At 41.1% G+C, this 16,863-nt stretch overlaps 1 protein-coding gene across 2 annotated transcripts in view; it reads left to right on the forward strand.

Annotated features, from left to right (window-relative positions):
* B3GLCT (beta 3-glucosyltransferase) overlaps positions 1-16,191 on the forward strand; it is a 130,374-nt gene extending 114,183 nt beyond the window's left edge. For both annotated transcript variants that reach the window (XM_053563856.1, XM_053563857.1), the window contains exons 13-15: positions 1,109-1,228; positions 8,800-8,944; positions 14,224-16,191. In XM_053563856.1, coding sequence (XP_053419831.1) covers positions 1,109-1,228; positions 8,800-8,944; positions 14,224-14,391 — 433 coding nt within the window. In that variant the 3' untranslated portion in view covers positions 14,392-16,191. The remainder of the gene's footprint in view (positions 1-1,108; positions 1,229-8,799; positions 8,945-14,223) is intronic.
* Positions 16,192-16,863: the final 672 nt, after the last annotated feature.

Below are 16,863 nucleotides of genomic sequence, written 5' to 3' on the forward strand. Positions count from 1 at the left end.
GGAATCCAAATGGGAGCAGAGGAGGTCAAACTCTGCCTCTTTGCTGACGACATGATCTTATACTTAGAGAACCCCAAAGAGTCAACCACAAGACTCCTAGAAGTCATCAGAAAATACAGTAATGTTTCAGGATATAAAATCAATGTCCACAAGTCAGTAGCCTTTGTATACACCAATAACAGTCAAGATGAGAAGCTAATTAAGGACACTACTCCCTTCACCATAGTTTCAAAGAAAATGAAATACCTAGGAGTATACCTAACGAAGGAGGTGAAGGACCTCTATAAAGAAAACTATGAAATCCTCAGAAAGGAAATAGCAGAGGATATTAACAAATGGAAGAACATACCATGCTCATGGATGGGAAGAATCAACATTGTTAAAATGTCTATACTTCCCAAAGCAATCTACCTATTCAATGCCATTCCTATCAAAGTACCTACATCGTACTTTCAAGATTTGGAAAAAATGATTCTGCGTTTTGTATGGAACCAGAAAAAACCCCGTATAGCTAAGGCAGTTCTCTGTAACAAAAATAAAGCTGGGGGCATCAGCATACCAGATTTTAGTCTGTACTACAAAGCCATAGTGCTCAAGACAGCATGGTACTGGCACAAAAACAGAGACATAGACACTTGGAATCGAATTGAACACCAAGAAATGAAACTAACATCTTACAACCACCTAATCTTTGATAAATCAAACAAGAACTTTTTTTTTTTTTTTTAATACCAAGTCCATCTGAAAAGGTGTGAGCATTGGTTCACACCCACCTGGGAACAGGACTGGTGGAGCTGAGATCTGCAGCCTGTTGGCGGCCTCCGCTTCAGTCACCTGCCACCCAACCCACCCACGTGAGGCAGCCTTGGGGCTTGTGAAAACTGGGAAATAAGCCCCTTGTTTCTGTATTTCTCTTCTGTTTCCAGTAATATACGGTGCTCATGCTTTTATTTTTGTCTTTTAAAACTCTCATTTCTTCTATAAATCTCTCTAAATCATTTCAGTATAGTACTATGTATAACAGTGGGATATAAGAACCATAAAATATTTATCCTAAAACTACATTTGAATTACATAATCGTGACTTATGTTCTCTTTGGCATCTCAGTATCTCCAGGCTCCAGCGCTTGCTCAGCTGTTATGACCCCCATGAGCCAGTGTTCCTGGGAGAGCGCTATGGCTACGGGCTGGGCACCGGCGGCTACAGCTATGTCACGGGAGGAGGAGGGTAACTATACTTTCTGCAATACTCTGAATGTAAACTAATTAATATAATATATAAAATATAAAATAATATAAAAGTACTCTGAATATAAAATCCCTTTCCACTGGAAATGTGGGTTTGTGGCACTGGGAGCTACACTGATAGGGGAGTGCTCTGTGAATGGTGGCCCTTACTTTCATAGGAAAGTGCACTCTGTGTTTGCTAGATATAAAAAGAACTCACAGTAAAGAATATTTCACCCTTTGGAGAAACTGTATAAAAATATACATCTGTCTACTTGGTAAAAATGTCCCTGTCATAATGCTCGCTTCTAAGTAGACAACTTGTTTTGATTGTTTGAGTGGAAAAGAAAGAAACTGTGGTTATAGATTTTAATTTCAGAAAATAAGACATTAGACTTTTAAATTATCTAGTGCTTAGTAAATCACACTTGGGAAAAGAATAACGTAAAAGCTTAGACTTGGGCAATTAAATGATATTTGTGTAGGATTTATAGGTTTTTAAATAACAGTTAAAAATCAGTATTTTTAAATGAAGCATCTGCCTAATCTCCTATGAGAAAAGATTTTAATTTGATTTATATGAGTAAATCAATTAAGCGGTTGTCTTTTGCATCACTACTATAGTCTTTATTATCGGAGTACATGGGCAGAATACTAACTTGTTATCAACTATAGTCATTTAAATTCATTCAGCAGATGTTTGTTGACTGTCTGCTGTGTGCTGGGGAGCATTCTAGTTTATAATCAGTGGTTTTAAACTTCAGAAGGGCTAGGGCCTTGTACTTCTACTTTGCAGTCCCCTGCATTAGACTGGGTCTTCCAGGAAACTGCAAGATTCTGGGTCGTATTGCAGAGGCTGTGGTTGGTTCAGGTGAGCCTACGTGGGTGGTGAAGGCGGCTCTTCTGTAGTGATAACCAAGCATACCTGAGGTCCTTGGCAACAGGAAATGGGAATCCAGGGAGGCCTATTGAAAAAAACACTAGAAGAGTAAGGCCAAAGAATGTTTTTAAAAAAAAGAGATTCAAGCTGCCGCAGCCTTACATTGATGTATTTAGCTTTCTTGGTGAGGAGTTGGGGCTGATTAAGGATCAGGTCAGGATGTGGTGCCCAGTGAGCGAGGCCTTTCCAGTTTTGAAAGGGGCCCTGTTGTTTGTGTATGCGTGTATATATTTTATAGCATGATGGTGTTCAGATAGTACTTTGAACATCAGAGGTGACTTTCTGTGTCATTTCTGAAAGCACACTATTTTGTTGTATTCCTAGAGTATTAGATTTAGCTGCTATTTCTGAGACTGTCACCTCAGGCCTTCTGGAACCTTGCTTGACCTTACCTCACCAGCACTGCCTTTCATGACCGCAGTCCATTCAACTACCTGGAGTATGCTAGGTACTGGGAGTGCACACATGAAAACTAGGTGGCCTCTTCCCTACGGGAGCTCACAGGCTCGGGTCAGGTTTGCAGAATTGTCACTGTTCCCCTTCTCATGCCCGTAGAAGGCTCTTGTGAACCACCCAGCTGGCACCTTTAACTTCTGTGTTCAGACTCTACCTCACTGCTGGATATTTCCCACCACCTCTAACTGTCCCATCTTAGAACGTCTTCCCACCACGCGCCGGCTCCTTCCTCCCAGCAGGACGTCTGAAGAGCTCCCTGCTCTCACTGTCTCCTGCCTCAGCTCCACACTCAGCCTTCTACCTTCACCTGCCGCACCGACTTCTCCAGTAACCCTGCGGTAGGCAAATCACAGGGGTCATTTCACGTCTTTATCTTATTTAACCTCTTAGCCGCCTTTGACAGTCGACTGTGCCCTTGAAATGCTCCTTTCTCTTGCTTTCCAGAGCACCATCCCGTGCTGGTTCATTACCATCTTTCCCCTCATACAGTCTCAGTTCTTTTCCCCATCTCCTCAGCACTGGTGTTTCTCAGGCATCTTTTCTAGCTTCCCTCCTCTTCTGTGTATTCTCCCTGGCTGGTCTCATCCACCCCCGTGGCTCGATGCTGAAAGCACCCACATCTCCATTTCCAGCCTGGAACACCCTGCTGACCTCCTGCCTTGCAGATCCACTCCCATGACTCACAGGCACTTCCTTATTTCTCACCTCAGTCCCTGACTTGATCTTCTTCCAGGGCCACGTCGGCATAAGCAAGTTGCTTCCTGGGGGGAGTCTGCAAGTCAGCTCTCACGCTCTCTCCCACCCTTCCCCACTCCCCTGCAATGGACCCAATCCCTGGGTCGCGGCAGTTTCATCTCCTGACTAGCCCTCCCATCAGTATTGCTCTCCCCTTCCAGTACCGTCGTCCAGCTCACCATCACCTCTTGTGTGTGAACTCCTGCCCCAGACTCCTGCTGTCTCTACTTGTCTTACTCCACAGCACGCTCTCGTCCACACCGTGGGCAGGTGCACCTTTCTAGCAGCAGATCTGATCTTGCCTCTCCCATCTCGGTGCCCCTTAGTGACTTTCCCTTGCCTTTATTTTTCCCATGAGTGTAAACTCTTTCCTACTTTTTAATGTCAAAAATGACGGGATCATCCAGATTTCAACAGAGGTCAAGTTGATCTGGGATTAGGACTCAGTTTTAATCACCTCTAGTTCGTCTAATCATCCGCCTCCCTGGGTGCTGCTGAGGCCCTCACCTTGGGGCTAGACTGCTCTCCTTCCACCTACCCCAGACCCCGTTTGCCCCTGAAAGCTGCTGCAGCTTGCTAGTCCCCTAGTGAAGATTCTTCTCTCCAGAAATTTGTTCATCTAGGCTTCGTGGCATCTACCTCTTTCCAAACAATTCCATAGATAAGTAACATTTTTATTTTGCTTGGACTTTCCTTTGTCTATTGTGATATGGAAGTCCTTTGCATCCTTTGATATGCTGATTATAAACAAAACGTCTCTCATTGCATTTAGGATGAAGTCCACACACCCACCAAGTCTTACAAGGTGTCTAATGACTTGGAAAAGGCAATACCTTTCTGGCCTCATCCGTCCACACCCTCATCTTAAAGAATTCTTGCTGCACTTGTTTCAGTTTCTCAGGAGTGCTATTTTTTTTTTTTTCTTCCTCCAAGATATGGCTGATCTCTACATAACATTGTTTTCCTCCCCCACTCTCTGGCCAGTTCCTCCTGTGCTTTTGGACTTAATACAGCTATCATTTATTTACTCTCGGAAGCCCCGTCTAGCCTCTCCAGTCTGGGTTTAGTGCGTTCCTAATGTGCTTTTGTAGCATATTGTGTAAATTATTGTCATTTAATTGTCCGTTTATTGTCCTGTCTTCCACTTGAGTTGTGCATCATCTGAAGGCAGCACTTTGGTTTCATTCCTCATTGTATACCCCCTTCCAAGCATAGGGTCTCATTGTTGTTCAAGGTACAGTGAATAAATGAACAAACACGAGCAACAGGCGATAACTTCACACAACTGACATTGACCAATGAGATGTTCTGCTTTTAATATTTAATAGCACTTTTACAAAAATTTGGGAACATCCTCCATGAGATTGTCTCTTATGTCTTTGTTAAAAGCATCAGACTTGGTGTTGAAAGGTTTCTCTGATATTACAGGAGCATTTTCTTTCTTTTCTACTTAAGTAGAAAAGGTGGGTTTTATTTTTAATTTTTTTATTAAGTCAAATACACATAGATCATGGATACATGTATGCATATGTGGGGTACAATGTGTTGATTTTTTTATACAATCTGACGTGGTTACATCAAACCAATCAACATAGCTTTCGCCTTATTTACTTGATTATTGTGTTAAGACACGTTCTACACTTGACAGATTTGACTTGTACCCTTGCAATATGCTCCAGCTTGAAGAACCAGAGTAGCTTATAAAGCCAAGTCATAGCCAATAACCAGCATTTTAAAATCATTCAATATTGAGTGGAATAGAATAAAATGTAAAGTATCAGTGCATTGGGTAAATAATTGTTCTGTGGAATTTTTGTGTCGGTTTTATATGTACACACATATACTCATACACAAAAAGACACATACATCGTTGCAATGTGAAATGTATTCCTTGTTTTCTGGATGTGGGTTGCAGTCAGTGTTTGAAAGCCCCTGCCTTGACCCGTCCTTCTCAGGTCCCGCCTGTCCGAGCCGAGTCAGACGCACGGGCTCCAGTCGTTTATGTGTAGCTATTCTGTGTTGTCTGGAAAGAGAGACCCTTGCACTGGACCTTTCGAATCCAAGTGTCTCTTTTACAGTTTGTTGCTTACTCCATAAAAGTTTGGGTATTTGGAGAAAATTAGTTGAATGATTGTTTCTTTATGAAAATACCTATTTTTACATACATGGGTTTGGGTAGCAAATTATGCTCAGGGTACCTCTTTAGCAGTCATGGGGGCAAGTGACTGCTCCAAAGGAGTATGGGGGCCGGTGTCCTTGGATGAGGCTGCGGCTTACACAGAGACAGCCCCAAGCTGTTCATCCAGTGAAGACCCAGAGAGAGAGAGTGGGTGTTTCTCCCCTCAGTACCTTCTTCATGTGATCCTCATCTTCGGGTGTGTTCTTGAGCAAGTCCGAGCTTCCTATTTCAATTTTCTTATTTTAAAGATTTGCATGTTATATGTTAAGGGAAATCAAGTCATTAGTCATGTAGCTGTTCAACACCTTTTTAACATTTGAAAGTTGGTGGTTCTGAAATTGCTATCTGAATTTCTAGCAAAGTGTCTCAAGAATGGAAGAAAAAGTATCCAATGTACTCAGTCCTACTATGAAACCAAGTTATAGCTTTCATATGATAGCTATAACCCAATTATAGCCCAAGAATATAGGGAAAGGGGAAAGGGTGGGGAGGGGAGGGGGGATTGGGTGGAGGGAGGGTGATTGGTGGGACCACACCTACGGTGTGTCTTACAAGGGTACATGTGAAACTTCTAAATGTAGAATACAAATGTCTTAACACGATAACTGAGAAAATGCCATGAAGGCTATGTTAACCTGTTTGATGAAAATATATAAAACCAGTACATTGTACCCCACAATTGTATTCATGTACACAGCTATGATTTAATAAAAAAATTTAAAAAATGTAAAAAAAAAATACAATTTCAAAAAAAAATAAACAAAAATAAAAGTTGGTGGACACATCAGACCAGTGTTCTTTTTTACCGTAATACAACTGGTAAATTTTCCATTTGGGGGAGGAACTTTATTTGGAAAGAAGCTGTCAGCAAACTAATAAACAAGTGTTATTAAAGGCTCATTTGCACTTTGTTTATGTGAATAATTAATGTAAGTCTGTTCTATGAGAGTAGGCAAAGTATAAAATAATTACTAATTACAGTTAGTAAAATTAGTTTTCATAGAGAGCAAGGATCAACATAAAAGTGCCCCTTTACCTTCTCGCTGTAATAGATGGCTGGCAAAATGACAGCATTCTTATTGTTGACTGTCAGGGTACATCCCCCTCATGCAGGCCCTTCTCCTGGTCAGTAGAGCAGTCAAGCCCCGCATGGCTGACCGGGTGCAGGAGGTGCAAGGTGTATGGTCCAGGAGGTTTCCACGGAGACAGCAGACTTTCTAAGTGAAAGTCAATTTGTGGTGGCTTTTCAAACTTGCGGCTTTCCTTTTTGTGTAGTTGACGGAACTTTTTTTACTTTTTGTACAGTCCTGTTTCCTTGTACCATCTCAAGGAAAGAGTTGCTTTTTTCTCTTGTCTAGTCAGGGGCTGAGAGCGAGCCTTCGGTGCTGCTGTGCTCTCGGTCACTGGTACACTGCCCTGAGCCCATCCCTCCTAGCTACATGTGGACTCCGTGATTTTAGATCTGGGATTGTGTTCAAGCTCTTTGTCCTTTTTCTCTTCCCTCTAGACTGATGGATAAAATGCTTGCTTCCTTCAGGAAGAAGAATGCGAAGATAGTTTCATTCTCACTTTTGATACATCAAGCTTTTATTGAGTGCTTGTTGTGAGCGAGGCCCTATGTTTGGCGATGGGAGTACATTGATGAATTTTAAATAGTCTTGCCTTGAAGAAAGTCTTTGACTGAGACTGAACTTGTGCGCCATGTTAGCCCCTTTTCAGATTTTGGGCTATGCACAATATGGAGAGATTCATTTCTACCATAGGACCAGAATGGAAACTAGAAACCAACCTATATTTTAAAAAGAGGAGAATTTATTGTGGGAACTTGATATGAAATTATTAGAAAGGGCCAGAAAATTAAAAATGGTGATCAGTGACTCTAGAAACCTGCTGTCACTAGGGCAGGAGAAGAGAGTGAGGACTGATCCCGGGCACCCTGGTGCAGCGTCGCTGCGGCCGCTGCTGCTGGGGGGCCATAGCACCGCGTCTGAGCCGGACACAGCAACGGGCACCCCACATGCTCTGCTGCTCGGTGCTGGCTCTGCGGGGCCCTGTGGCTGCCTCCATCACCTGCCTCTGCCCTAGAGACCACCAGCACCAGAAACAGACAGCCTACCCCAGTGTTGAGCCCCTTGTCAGATGGAACCAGGACCCAGCTGGCAAGGAAGGCTGGAAAAGTTTGTCTGAAAGTTTCTAGCCTCCTGCAGTGCTGAGGAGAGCACAGAGAGGATGGAGTGGACCAGGGTTCCACCAGAAAGTGCCTGGCGTGCCGACAAAAAAAGTCCTGTGCTCATGGACTCCCCTTCTTCTGCTGTCTCTTTCTATCAAGATTGTCTTGAGGACGCATCTGTAGATTGGAATTCCTTGCACACTGGGTGACCTTTTTCAGTTAGATTGATCTCATTGTCAGTCCTGACATAGATGAGTCAGATACCTAGTATTTGGGGGCCCATTTACCTGGTGGGAATGTTGGCAGATTTTGTTACTGATCTCATTGAGGGCTTTAAAACTAAAGAACTATTCTCATTTTCTGTAAATAGTTCTTAAAATTGAGATTTGTTAAAGGATACAAAATTATCCTTTGGATAGGAGGAATAAGTTCTAGTTTTATACCACTGTAGGGTGACTGTAGTTAATAATAAATAGTTTCAATTAGCCAAAAGGAGGCTATTGAATGTTCCCAGCACAGAGGATGTTTGAGATGATGAATATCTGATCACTTGTGTGTGTATGTATGTGTGTGTATATATATATATATATATATTTTTTTTTTTTTTTCTTTTGAGACAGAGTCTCATTATGTTGCCCTTCATAGAGTGCCATGGCGTCACAGCTCACAGCAACCTCCAACTCCTCGGCTTAAGCGATTTTCTTGCCTCAGCCTCCCACAGTGCCCAGCTATTTTTTGTTGCTGTTGTCATAGCCACAGGCGCCATAACCACTGTGCTACAGCCACCGACCCAGAGCACTTGTATATTTTATGTATCAAAACATCACCATGTCTTCCATGAACGTGTACAATTATTTTTTATTAATTAAAAGAATTTCAAAATTCTATAATTTAAAAAAAGGGATTTTACTCCCATGGAAAGCACAAGAACGTTTTCTCCAGAGTAACTATGAAACATAAAAGGCTACTGGTGTCAGATCTTTCCTTGTTATCAGGCAGGCGGCCTTGAACCACAGTTCTTTATTCACGATAAGGGTCTCTGTGGAGCTGCTCTCACTAACTCCTTTCTCTGTCTGCTCTGGGTCCCGCCAGAATGGTCTTCAGCAGAGAAGCCATCCAGAGACTTCTCACCAGCAAGTGTCGATGCTACAGCAATGACGCTCCCGATGACATGGTCCTGGGAATGTGCTTTAGCGGGCTGGGAATTCCTGTGACGCACAGCCCTCTCTTCCATCAGGTGAGAAGACGGTTTTCATTCCTGCCTCGCAGGGAGTGGAGGCCGTGTGCTTCTCCTTCTCCCTGAAGGATGCTGCTTCTTTCTCTTCATGTATTCTGGAACAGTCCTAACAACTGTGTTGACAGCCTCCAGGAGGATGTCCTTAACAGACCTCCTGTCCTCTCCTAGAGATGGAAGGCAAAATGCCTCTAAAACCAAGTGGTGTCCAACCAGTAGTGTCTTCCTGTTTATGGCCAGTGACAAACTGCTCTTTAAAAAAAATCTTTTCAGTTTAAAAAGCTGACAATTAAAAATTATTGGATGCCGTCTAGAAATAATATAGGACTGATCTAAGATTGTCCTACTTGACCACCACACATATGTAACTCTACACTGGCCCCAATTTTTATACTGTCCGTCTGGCAGTCTTGTTACTGGGCTTCTCTCCTTTTGGTTGCTATTAAATCGAGGGGCTAAAAAAATCTCAAATTTCAGTATAATATCTGAATAAGCTTATATTCTCAAATTTCAGTATAATATCTGAATAAGCTTATATTCTAGGGGTTATGAGAAAGGAGAGATGAGATGATGTTTGCCAGGAATGCTTAGTACTTACAGCCTCACCATATTGCAGTTCGGGGTTAGAGAAGGAAATCCTTCTTCCTCTGTATGTTTTAAGAAGCAGGTCAGTGAATTTTCTTCTAAGAATAATAGTGGATATACAGAAACTGAAAATAACCATAGACCCTCTTCCCTCTAATGTCTTCCTTTAAGAAATTTAAATCTTTTCCAATTGGAAATGTATAAATGCATGTGTAATTTAAAGGCCCTCCATTATATGGGAAATAACAGTCGTCACGCTTAATTTAGTAACCATTAACAAATGCTGTTATAGCAATGTAGAGAATTCACCATGACAGAAATAGTATTCTAGAAAACAACTTGAACAGGAAAAAGTGCATGCCTTATCAGGAAAGGAGGAATCCATTTCTATGTTCTGGAGGCAATGAGGGAGAATAAAAATATGCAGAAAGAAATGTGTAAGAAACCTCCTTCCTGGTATCAGTTGGAAGGCACTTACCTGTCCTTTAAAACCTTGGGAGCCCTTACCCACGTTAAGCCCCACGGATTATGTTGGATGACTTGGAAAAGCAAGATCATGTCATTCCCTCTCTTGTTCTATCTGAGGGTGTTTGACTCATTAACAAAAAGTAATTAGAACTGTGTATATCACAGAGTACTAATCAGCCATAAAAAAATAGTAAAAACCTAGTATCTTTTGTAACAACCTGGATGGAAATGGAGACCATTCTTCTAAGTGAAGTATTGCAAGAATGGAAAAATAAACACCACGTGTATTCAGTACTAAGTTATAACTAGTTGGTCAGTGTTTAATGTGCACATACAGTGGAAATCAAGCCGGTTGGGGGGGTATGGAGGCGATGGGTAACTTCCCACCTGAAGGGTACAATATACGGGTGGAGCACACAACACTTACAACCTGGACTCAAAGGGTTACAGAAAGATTATATGTAAACAAAATGTTTGTACCCAGGTAATATTCTGGAATGAAAAGAAAACTATAATAAACTGTATATGTGGTAAAAAAAAAAAAAAAAAGTAAAATTAAAACTTAATAAAATGAGTGAAGACTGAGGGACTAAAGGTAATATATCAAGGTTAGTATGATAGGTCTTAGATTTTTATTTTATATCCCTTCTCTCAGGGAAGAATATATTAGTAAATAAAATAATGAGCAAAAAAGGAAAATCATCTAATTCTTAAGTAAAAGTTCTCTGAAGATAATTAAATTTAAAAGAAGGTTGCTGTTTCCCACACTTTAAGACTCTTTATTTCTTTAATTCACATAAATTGTAAATGCTTCTAATATCATAAAAGGTTTCAAACCTATCCTCCCGAAAAGATAGTGCTTTGTCTTCTAATTCTTAAGCCTCTTCTAGAGAGTTTGGTATGATTTGAACAATACTTCCCAATGTTTAAACACTGATCTAAACAGTGTATTTGTTTATATTGACAGAGAAATACAAGGCAAAGAGATAAAATTTAAGATTCTTAATGTGTTGGAGATAGAGCATTTGGAAACAGTCTCAAATGCTAAGTTGCTTATGCCATATTCAAACTACTTTTAGTCAGGGAAGGTTATTTTCAGTCCATAGATTTAGAAGTAGACTCCAGGTTAAAAGCAAATTATCAGGAGCATGTGATTATCTGTTCTTCCACACTTAAGTGGCACTAATAGATATGGCAGCATGCATTGGTTGCTGGTTGCCCAACCCTGGAAATTTGCTAAAGAATTTTAGAGCACCATTTCCATGGTGGGAAATGGCATGTAAATCATTTCCCAGTACAGCTATAAAAATGTATTTGTCTAATGTATTTAATACAGCTATAAAAATTAAAAATGAAATTTTAATCTCCATTTGTTGCCCTGTTCAGCATGCTCTAATCTTCAGAGATACATTTTAATTTTGTCCAGTGTCTGTCTGTCTGATGCAGAAGAGGTTTTAATTTTGCCTAACGTGGGTCTGTCTTACACAGTTTAAGCCATCCCTCCTTTCCTGTATGCAGCTGCCCAACACACTCAACGTCTGGTCCTTGAGTTCTTCCCCACCCCTGACCCTGCCTGTTTGGGATTTGCTTTTGACTTTTTAGGTATAGAGATGTGATTATTAGAAGCTATATGTGTTGGTGTTACAGATACCTCTTTGAAATGTATTTCACTTTTCTAGTTTTGTGTAATGCTTTTCCATGACCTCATATATCAAAAATGGCTGGCACATTCTAATACTTAATAAAACAACTCTTTACACATACTTGAGTTTCCTGAGATGCAGCTAATGGTAAGGATATATATATTTTTTCCTGTTAGATGGATTTGTATCGCCAGTAGTTTATTTTAAATGTGAAAAACAAGCAAGGGTTGGTTCTGCTGCTTTCATAGCAGTCCCTCTTCTCCGTGGGAGATACATCCCAGGACCTGCAGTGGGTCCCCGGAACCGCAAACAGCGCCAAACTTTACATGTGCTGTGTTTTTCCCTGTAACATACATACCTATGATCAAGTTTGATATAGAAAGTAGGCACAATAAGAGATTAATAACAATAATTCACAATATAGAACAACTATAACTTATAGCTTTGGGGCCATCCAACAGTCCCATTCTAATGAGGGGGGCAGGGTCTGAGCCCACTGATGATTTTTTTTTTTTCACGTGTACGGTTGTCCACCATAACCAGATGTGCAAAATACACTTCAGTGGTTTTGCTTCCTGCCCCTCCTTTAGTATGTGACTGATAATTATGTACTATAAGGGTTACTTAAAGCCGGGCACTGTGTGGCTCTGACAAGGAGGTAGCGCCTGATGAGTGAGCCGTGGGCGGGGGCACGGGCACATGGCCACCCTGGACTAAGGAGGGAGCCATGTTCCCCAGGAGATAAAGCCGGACAGCACGGGATTTCATCCCCATACTCAGTGGCGTGAGGAATTATGTACTTCTGGAATTTTCATCTAATATTTTCAGACCAGGGTGGGCCAAGGGACCCTGAAACTACAAAAAGTTAAACTGCAGGTCAGAGGGAACTACTGTATCTTTTTCCTCTGAGACCATTGTGGGATTATCTGAGAACTGAACTGAGAGTTTAGGATATATATTTTTCTCCTTGGTTTTTGTCCTTGCCAATAAACTCTCAAACTTGCAGGTAAACCTCATATGACATATGAATTCCCTCGACTAACATTCAAAGCTTTCCCAACTCAGACGGCATTCCAATATCTATCTTGTATCTGTCCCACTGTCCTTTTAAAGTTCCCTTCTTAGATTTTTTTCTAATTGTTGGGGATTCATTGAGGGTACACAGAACCAGATTACATTGATTGCTTTTGTTAGATAAGGAGCTTCTTAGATTTTTTAACTCCATGAGCACTTAGAATTTTTAAAGGGCAATAAAATAGCAGTTATGAAAGTTCTCCCCCTGCATTATTTTGAACTTCTCCCCACATATGTTATGGTTTGAAGACTCATCTGAGCAGTATATTTGTGCCGGTGAGGCCAGGGTGGTCTAGGTGCTGTTGAGTGTGCCCAGCTGGTGGTACGGTGGTGGCTTGAGCACAGGCAGCAGATGTCCTGTGCGACTCCGGCCACGGGGCTGGGCACCTCCCTGTAACCTCCATTCCAACGTCTGCTGGTCATGTTACTTCCGGGAACTCTGGTTTCCTTACTGTTAAATTGGGAATGAACCAAAAAGTTCTGTCCGTTTTGCAAGGTTGTTTCAAGGATTAAATGGCATAAAATTTAACAGGTATTCTGTAAACCATTTGAGGGAATTCATTTAAATATTTGTATCAAAGACTTAAGCAGACTATAATAGCATTAGCCTAGAGAAGACTTGTTTTGAAAATGTGTGGTATCTAGTTTTAATAGTCAAGACAACTGTAGTTATTCATGACCCATCAAGTTACTAGGTAAAACTGTATGCTTAATTTATAAACAAATTAAGATGAGCATTGAGAGAAAATGGGTGCTTTGCTTTGAGCAAACAAAATAGTTAGTATCTGGTTTCAGTATCCTTCTAACCCTGTAAGGTTACTTTTTCAATCTCATCATTCTAGGCTGTATCTAATTCTGCTTACATTTCATTTTCTAAGTTCTGGAGAATTTTTAAATGCAGATAATACAAAAATTTGTCACGTCCTTTTGCAGAGTGTTTTGGGTTACTCACAAGTCCCATTCACACTTCTGGAAGCAGAGCAGATACTAAGGCAGGAAGAGAGCGTGGGTGACGTTACCCCCTTCCCCTATTGAGCCCCATGTTTTCTTTCTTTGAAGGGCTTCCCCTAATTACTCATTAGAGCAGTAGACAGGCCAAGGGAACTCTGAGAACTCCTTGCTGTAGCCTCACACCCCTGACCCCTACAACCAGTTGCATGTGGCCAGAGTTTCTGGGACATGACTAGTTTTCGGTTTTGTGCACAAGTCATAATAGTGACTTAAATGACCTACCATAATATAGTTATTATTATGGTTGAGCAATCTCCCAGAGGCAAGAGAATGGGAGATAGAAGCCAAAAGCAGCATATTCATGATATTAAGGTATTTGGAGACGTAGAAGCAAAGAACCTAGAGTTAGAAGGGAGTCAGTCGAAAAGATTTTCCTTTTTGCTTTTAGATTTCTATAACCAACTTCAAATAGTGAAAAAAAAATCATTTATAAATTCAAATGCTCTTCAGCAAAGCTATTTTCAATCAACAAGAAAGCCTAACTCTGTTCTCTTCCTCCAGGCTCGGCCAGTGGATTACCCTAAAGACTATCTGTCTCATCAGGTCCCCATATCGTTCCACAAACACTGGAACATTGATCCCGTGAAGGTGTATTTCACGTGGCTGGCTCCCAGGGAGGAAGATGGAGCCTGGCAGGAGACACAGAAAGGTTTTAGAGAAGAGCTATAGAGCACGGCGGCCTGTGAGCAGGGTCTGGACGGGAAACAGCAGACCGTCACGTCCGTCATCTGTGCCAGGCTCATGCTGCCCGCGCCTGCCACGTGGCATCCGACACTTCCTGACTTGAGGTGGAAATTGTGTATATGGTATGATTGGATGGGGGACGGAAAGGATCATGGGGGAAACAGATTTTCTTTTGTTTTTTTTTTTTTTCCCTGGGAAAAAGCACTTGCTTTTTGACTCGTGCAGTCGTGACACATGGTGATGACTGTGCATTTTTCAAGCTGTGATGCAGCAGCCGTTACTACTCTCACAGGAAAATAAATGGTCCTGGGAGTCCTGTCCCGTTCTCTCTCTTCATGATAATGGAAGTTTCAGGCGGGCATGAGCCTGGACAGATGTTACTTTCTGTTGTTCTGTAGACATATAGAGAAGAATGAAGGTCATTGGTGTGGATATTGCCAATGGGATGAGCTTTTAAACCATATTATGGATGATGAAAATTTATTTCCTGGGAACTCAGTAGGAATAATGGTATGTTAAGGGTCCTTCATAAAACATCATAAAAGGCTAGATAAGTCCTCTGTAGTCTATAATCGTGGTTATGTTTTCCACATTCTTTTGCTGTTTGTGCTTCATAAAAGAGAGTAAGAGGTCTTCTGCTAGAGCTTCCTGTCTCTCCAGAAGTTCATCCGTGTTCTGTTTCTCCCTGAAGCCTATCTTTATGGCCTACTTACAACATGAAAGTATAGCAATGCTGCCAAAAAATAGTGTCCTCAATATTTTAAAACCATGCTGATGTGTTTTATTCGACTCAACAAGCTCTACGTGAGACTCAGGACGCAAATTAAACTTGGACCTGATGTTTTACTCTTGTTCTTCTCTGAATATCACTTAATGACTCTCCTGACTCAGAATAGACTCCCTCAGTGCACCGCAAAACCCTGGAAGAAGGACAACCTGGAGATTTGGCAATTTGTCTGGGTTCGTAAAGGAGGAAATTTGAACATAATGTTTTGAAATAGCTCTAATTTTCAAATGATATCTTTAATATATAGTAATTTAACACATGCAGTATTGATGTACAAAAAGTACTCTGTATTTTGGGTTTTTTATTATGTGATTTAGTTTTATATAGGTTATTTGCATACAATTTGATTTTAATGTTCTAAACTCATTTTGGTATTTCCCTCCTTTTTTTTAAATTAAAAATGCTATTCATTAATTTTGTTTCTAATACTTTTTATAGCCAAGCAGAGGTCAAAGCCATACTACCAAAAGTACCTGTGTGGTTTTTAATAATGTCTATTTTTTACAGCTTAGATTTGACTCATTTCCAAAACGATGCAATAGTTGGCCATTTTTTTCAAATCAACTACCAGGACTCGTGTGTTAACGGTGATAACCTGGTATTCAGTTTTGTGACAATGGATTTTGTGGCCCATCCCAGTAAAGAGATGTCTGCAGATGACCTCAGCTTTGTTGCCATCATAACTGGGATTGTCCCTGCTGCCGTGGTAGCCGCATCATCTCTAATAATACTCCTGGGGACCCTGGGCCGCCTGCACCTGTGGAGAAGAGTCCTCAGTTCTTTTGCTCCTGCCTACTAATTCTTACCACTCAGAGAACAGCATGTTCATTTGACAGGATTCAATCCGGCGTTGGTACATGCACACCCACACCAGGCTTTCTTCTGTGTGATCAGGGCCTTCTGCTGACACAGGAGCCCGTCCTCGGGAACTTATAGGTGTTTTGTCTGCATTTACTTTTTTGTAACTGTGTAAACCTAACCATGAATAAAAGATCTTTGCCTAAGTTTGTGATTTCTCCAGTGTTGTGTTCGCTAGTCCAGGCCTGAGTGGGAGTGCAGAGGGGAATGTGGAAAATAAATGAAGTCAGTGGGAAAAGTTGGCAGCTCAGCAAACATTTTTATGAGAGAACAATTAAAAGCTACCCATCAGAAGTTGAAAATATACAAAGTTCATAAAGTCATTGTCTTATATAACAGATCAGAGATGTTATTTTAGAACCAATCCCCATACAATTCATGTCTAAAGCACAGTTTTGAGTCCCAACTTTCTAGGACAGATACTGTCCTATTCACATTTCCTTTGCTCTTTAATAGGGATTTCCTTCCAAATGGTTATTTTCTAGCCTATGGACATTAACACCAAGGATTTATGTGTAGAATAACGGGAGTGTCACTTTTACTTTTAAGCCATTTCTGGTGATACGGCCAAAGCAGGTCTTCCGTGTAGGACTTTTACATCTTGCAGCTAAATCAGAAATCCAGACACAAAATGCCTTTACTGAATGCCTGGGAACGTATAACAAGGGCATCACAGGTTACCAGTGATGCTGGGCATGGGTATGTAAATGTCAGCACTCTGCCTTTGCTGACTTACTGAAAGCCTTTAGTGTTCCCATTTCTCTTATATTTATGCATATTCCTCAAAAATGAACACAGTAGACATTTGTAAG

The sequence above is a fragment of the Nycticebus coucang genome, chromosome 15, assembly GCF_027406575.1.
Source record: "Nycticebus coucang isolate mNycCou1 chromosome 15, mNycCou1.pri, whole genome shotgun sequence".
NCBI classification, from domain to species: Eukaryota; Metazoa; Chordata; class Mammalia; order Primates; family Lorisidae; genus Nycticebus; species Nycticebus coucang.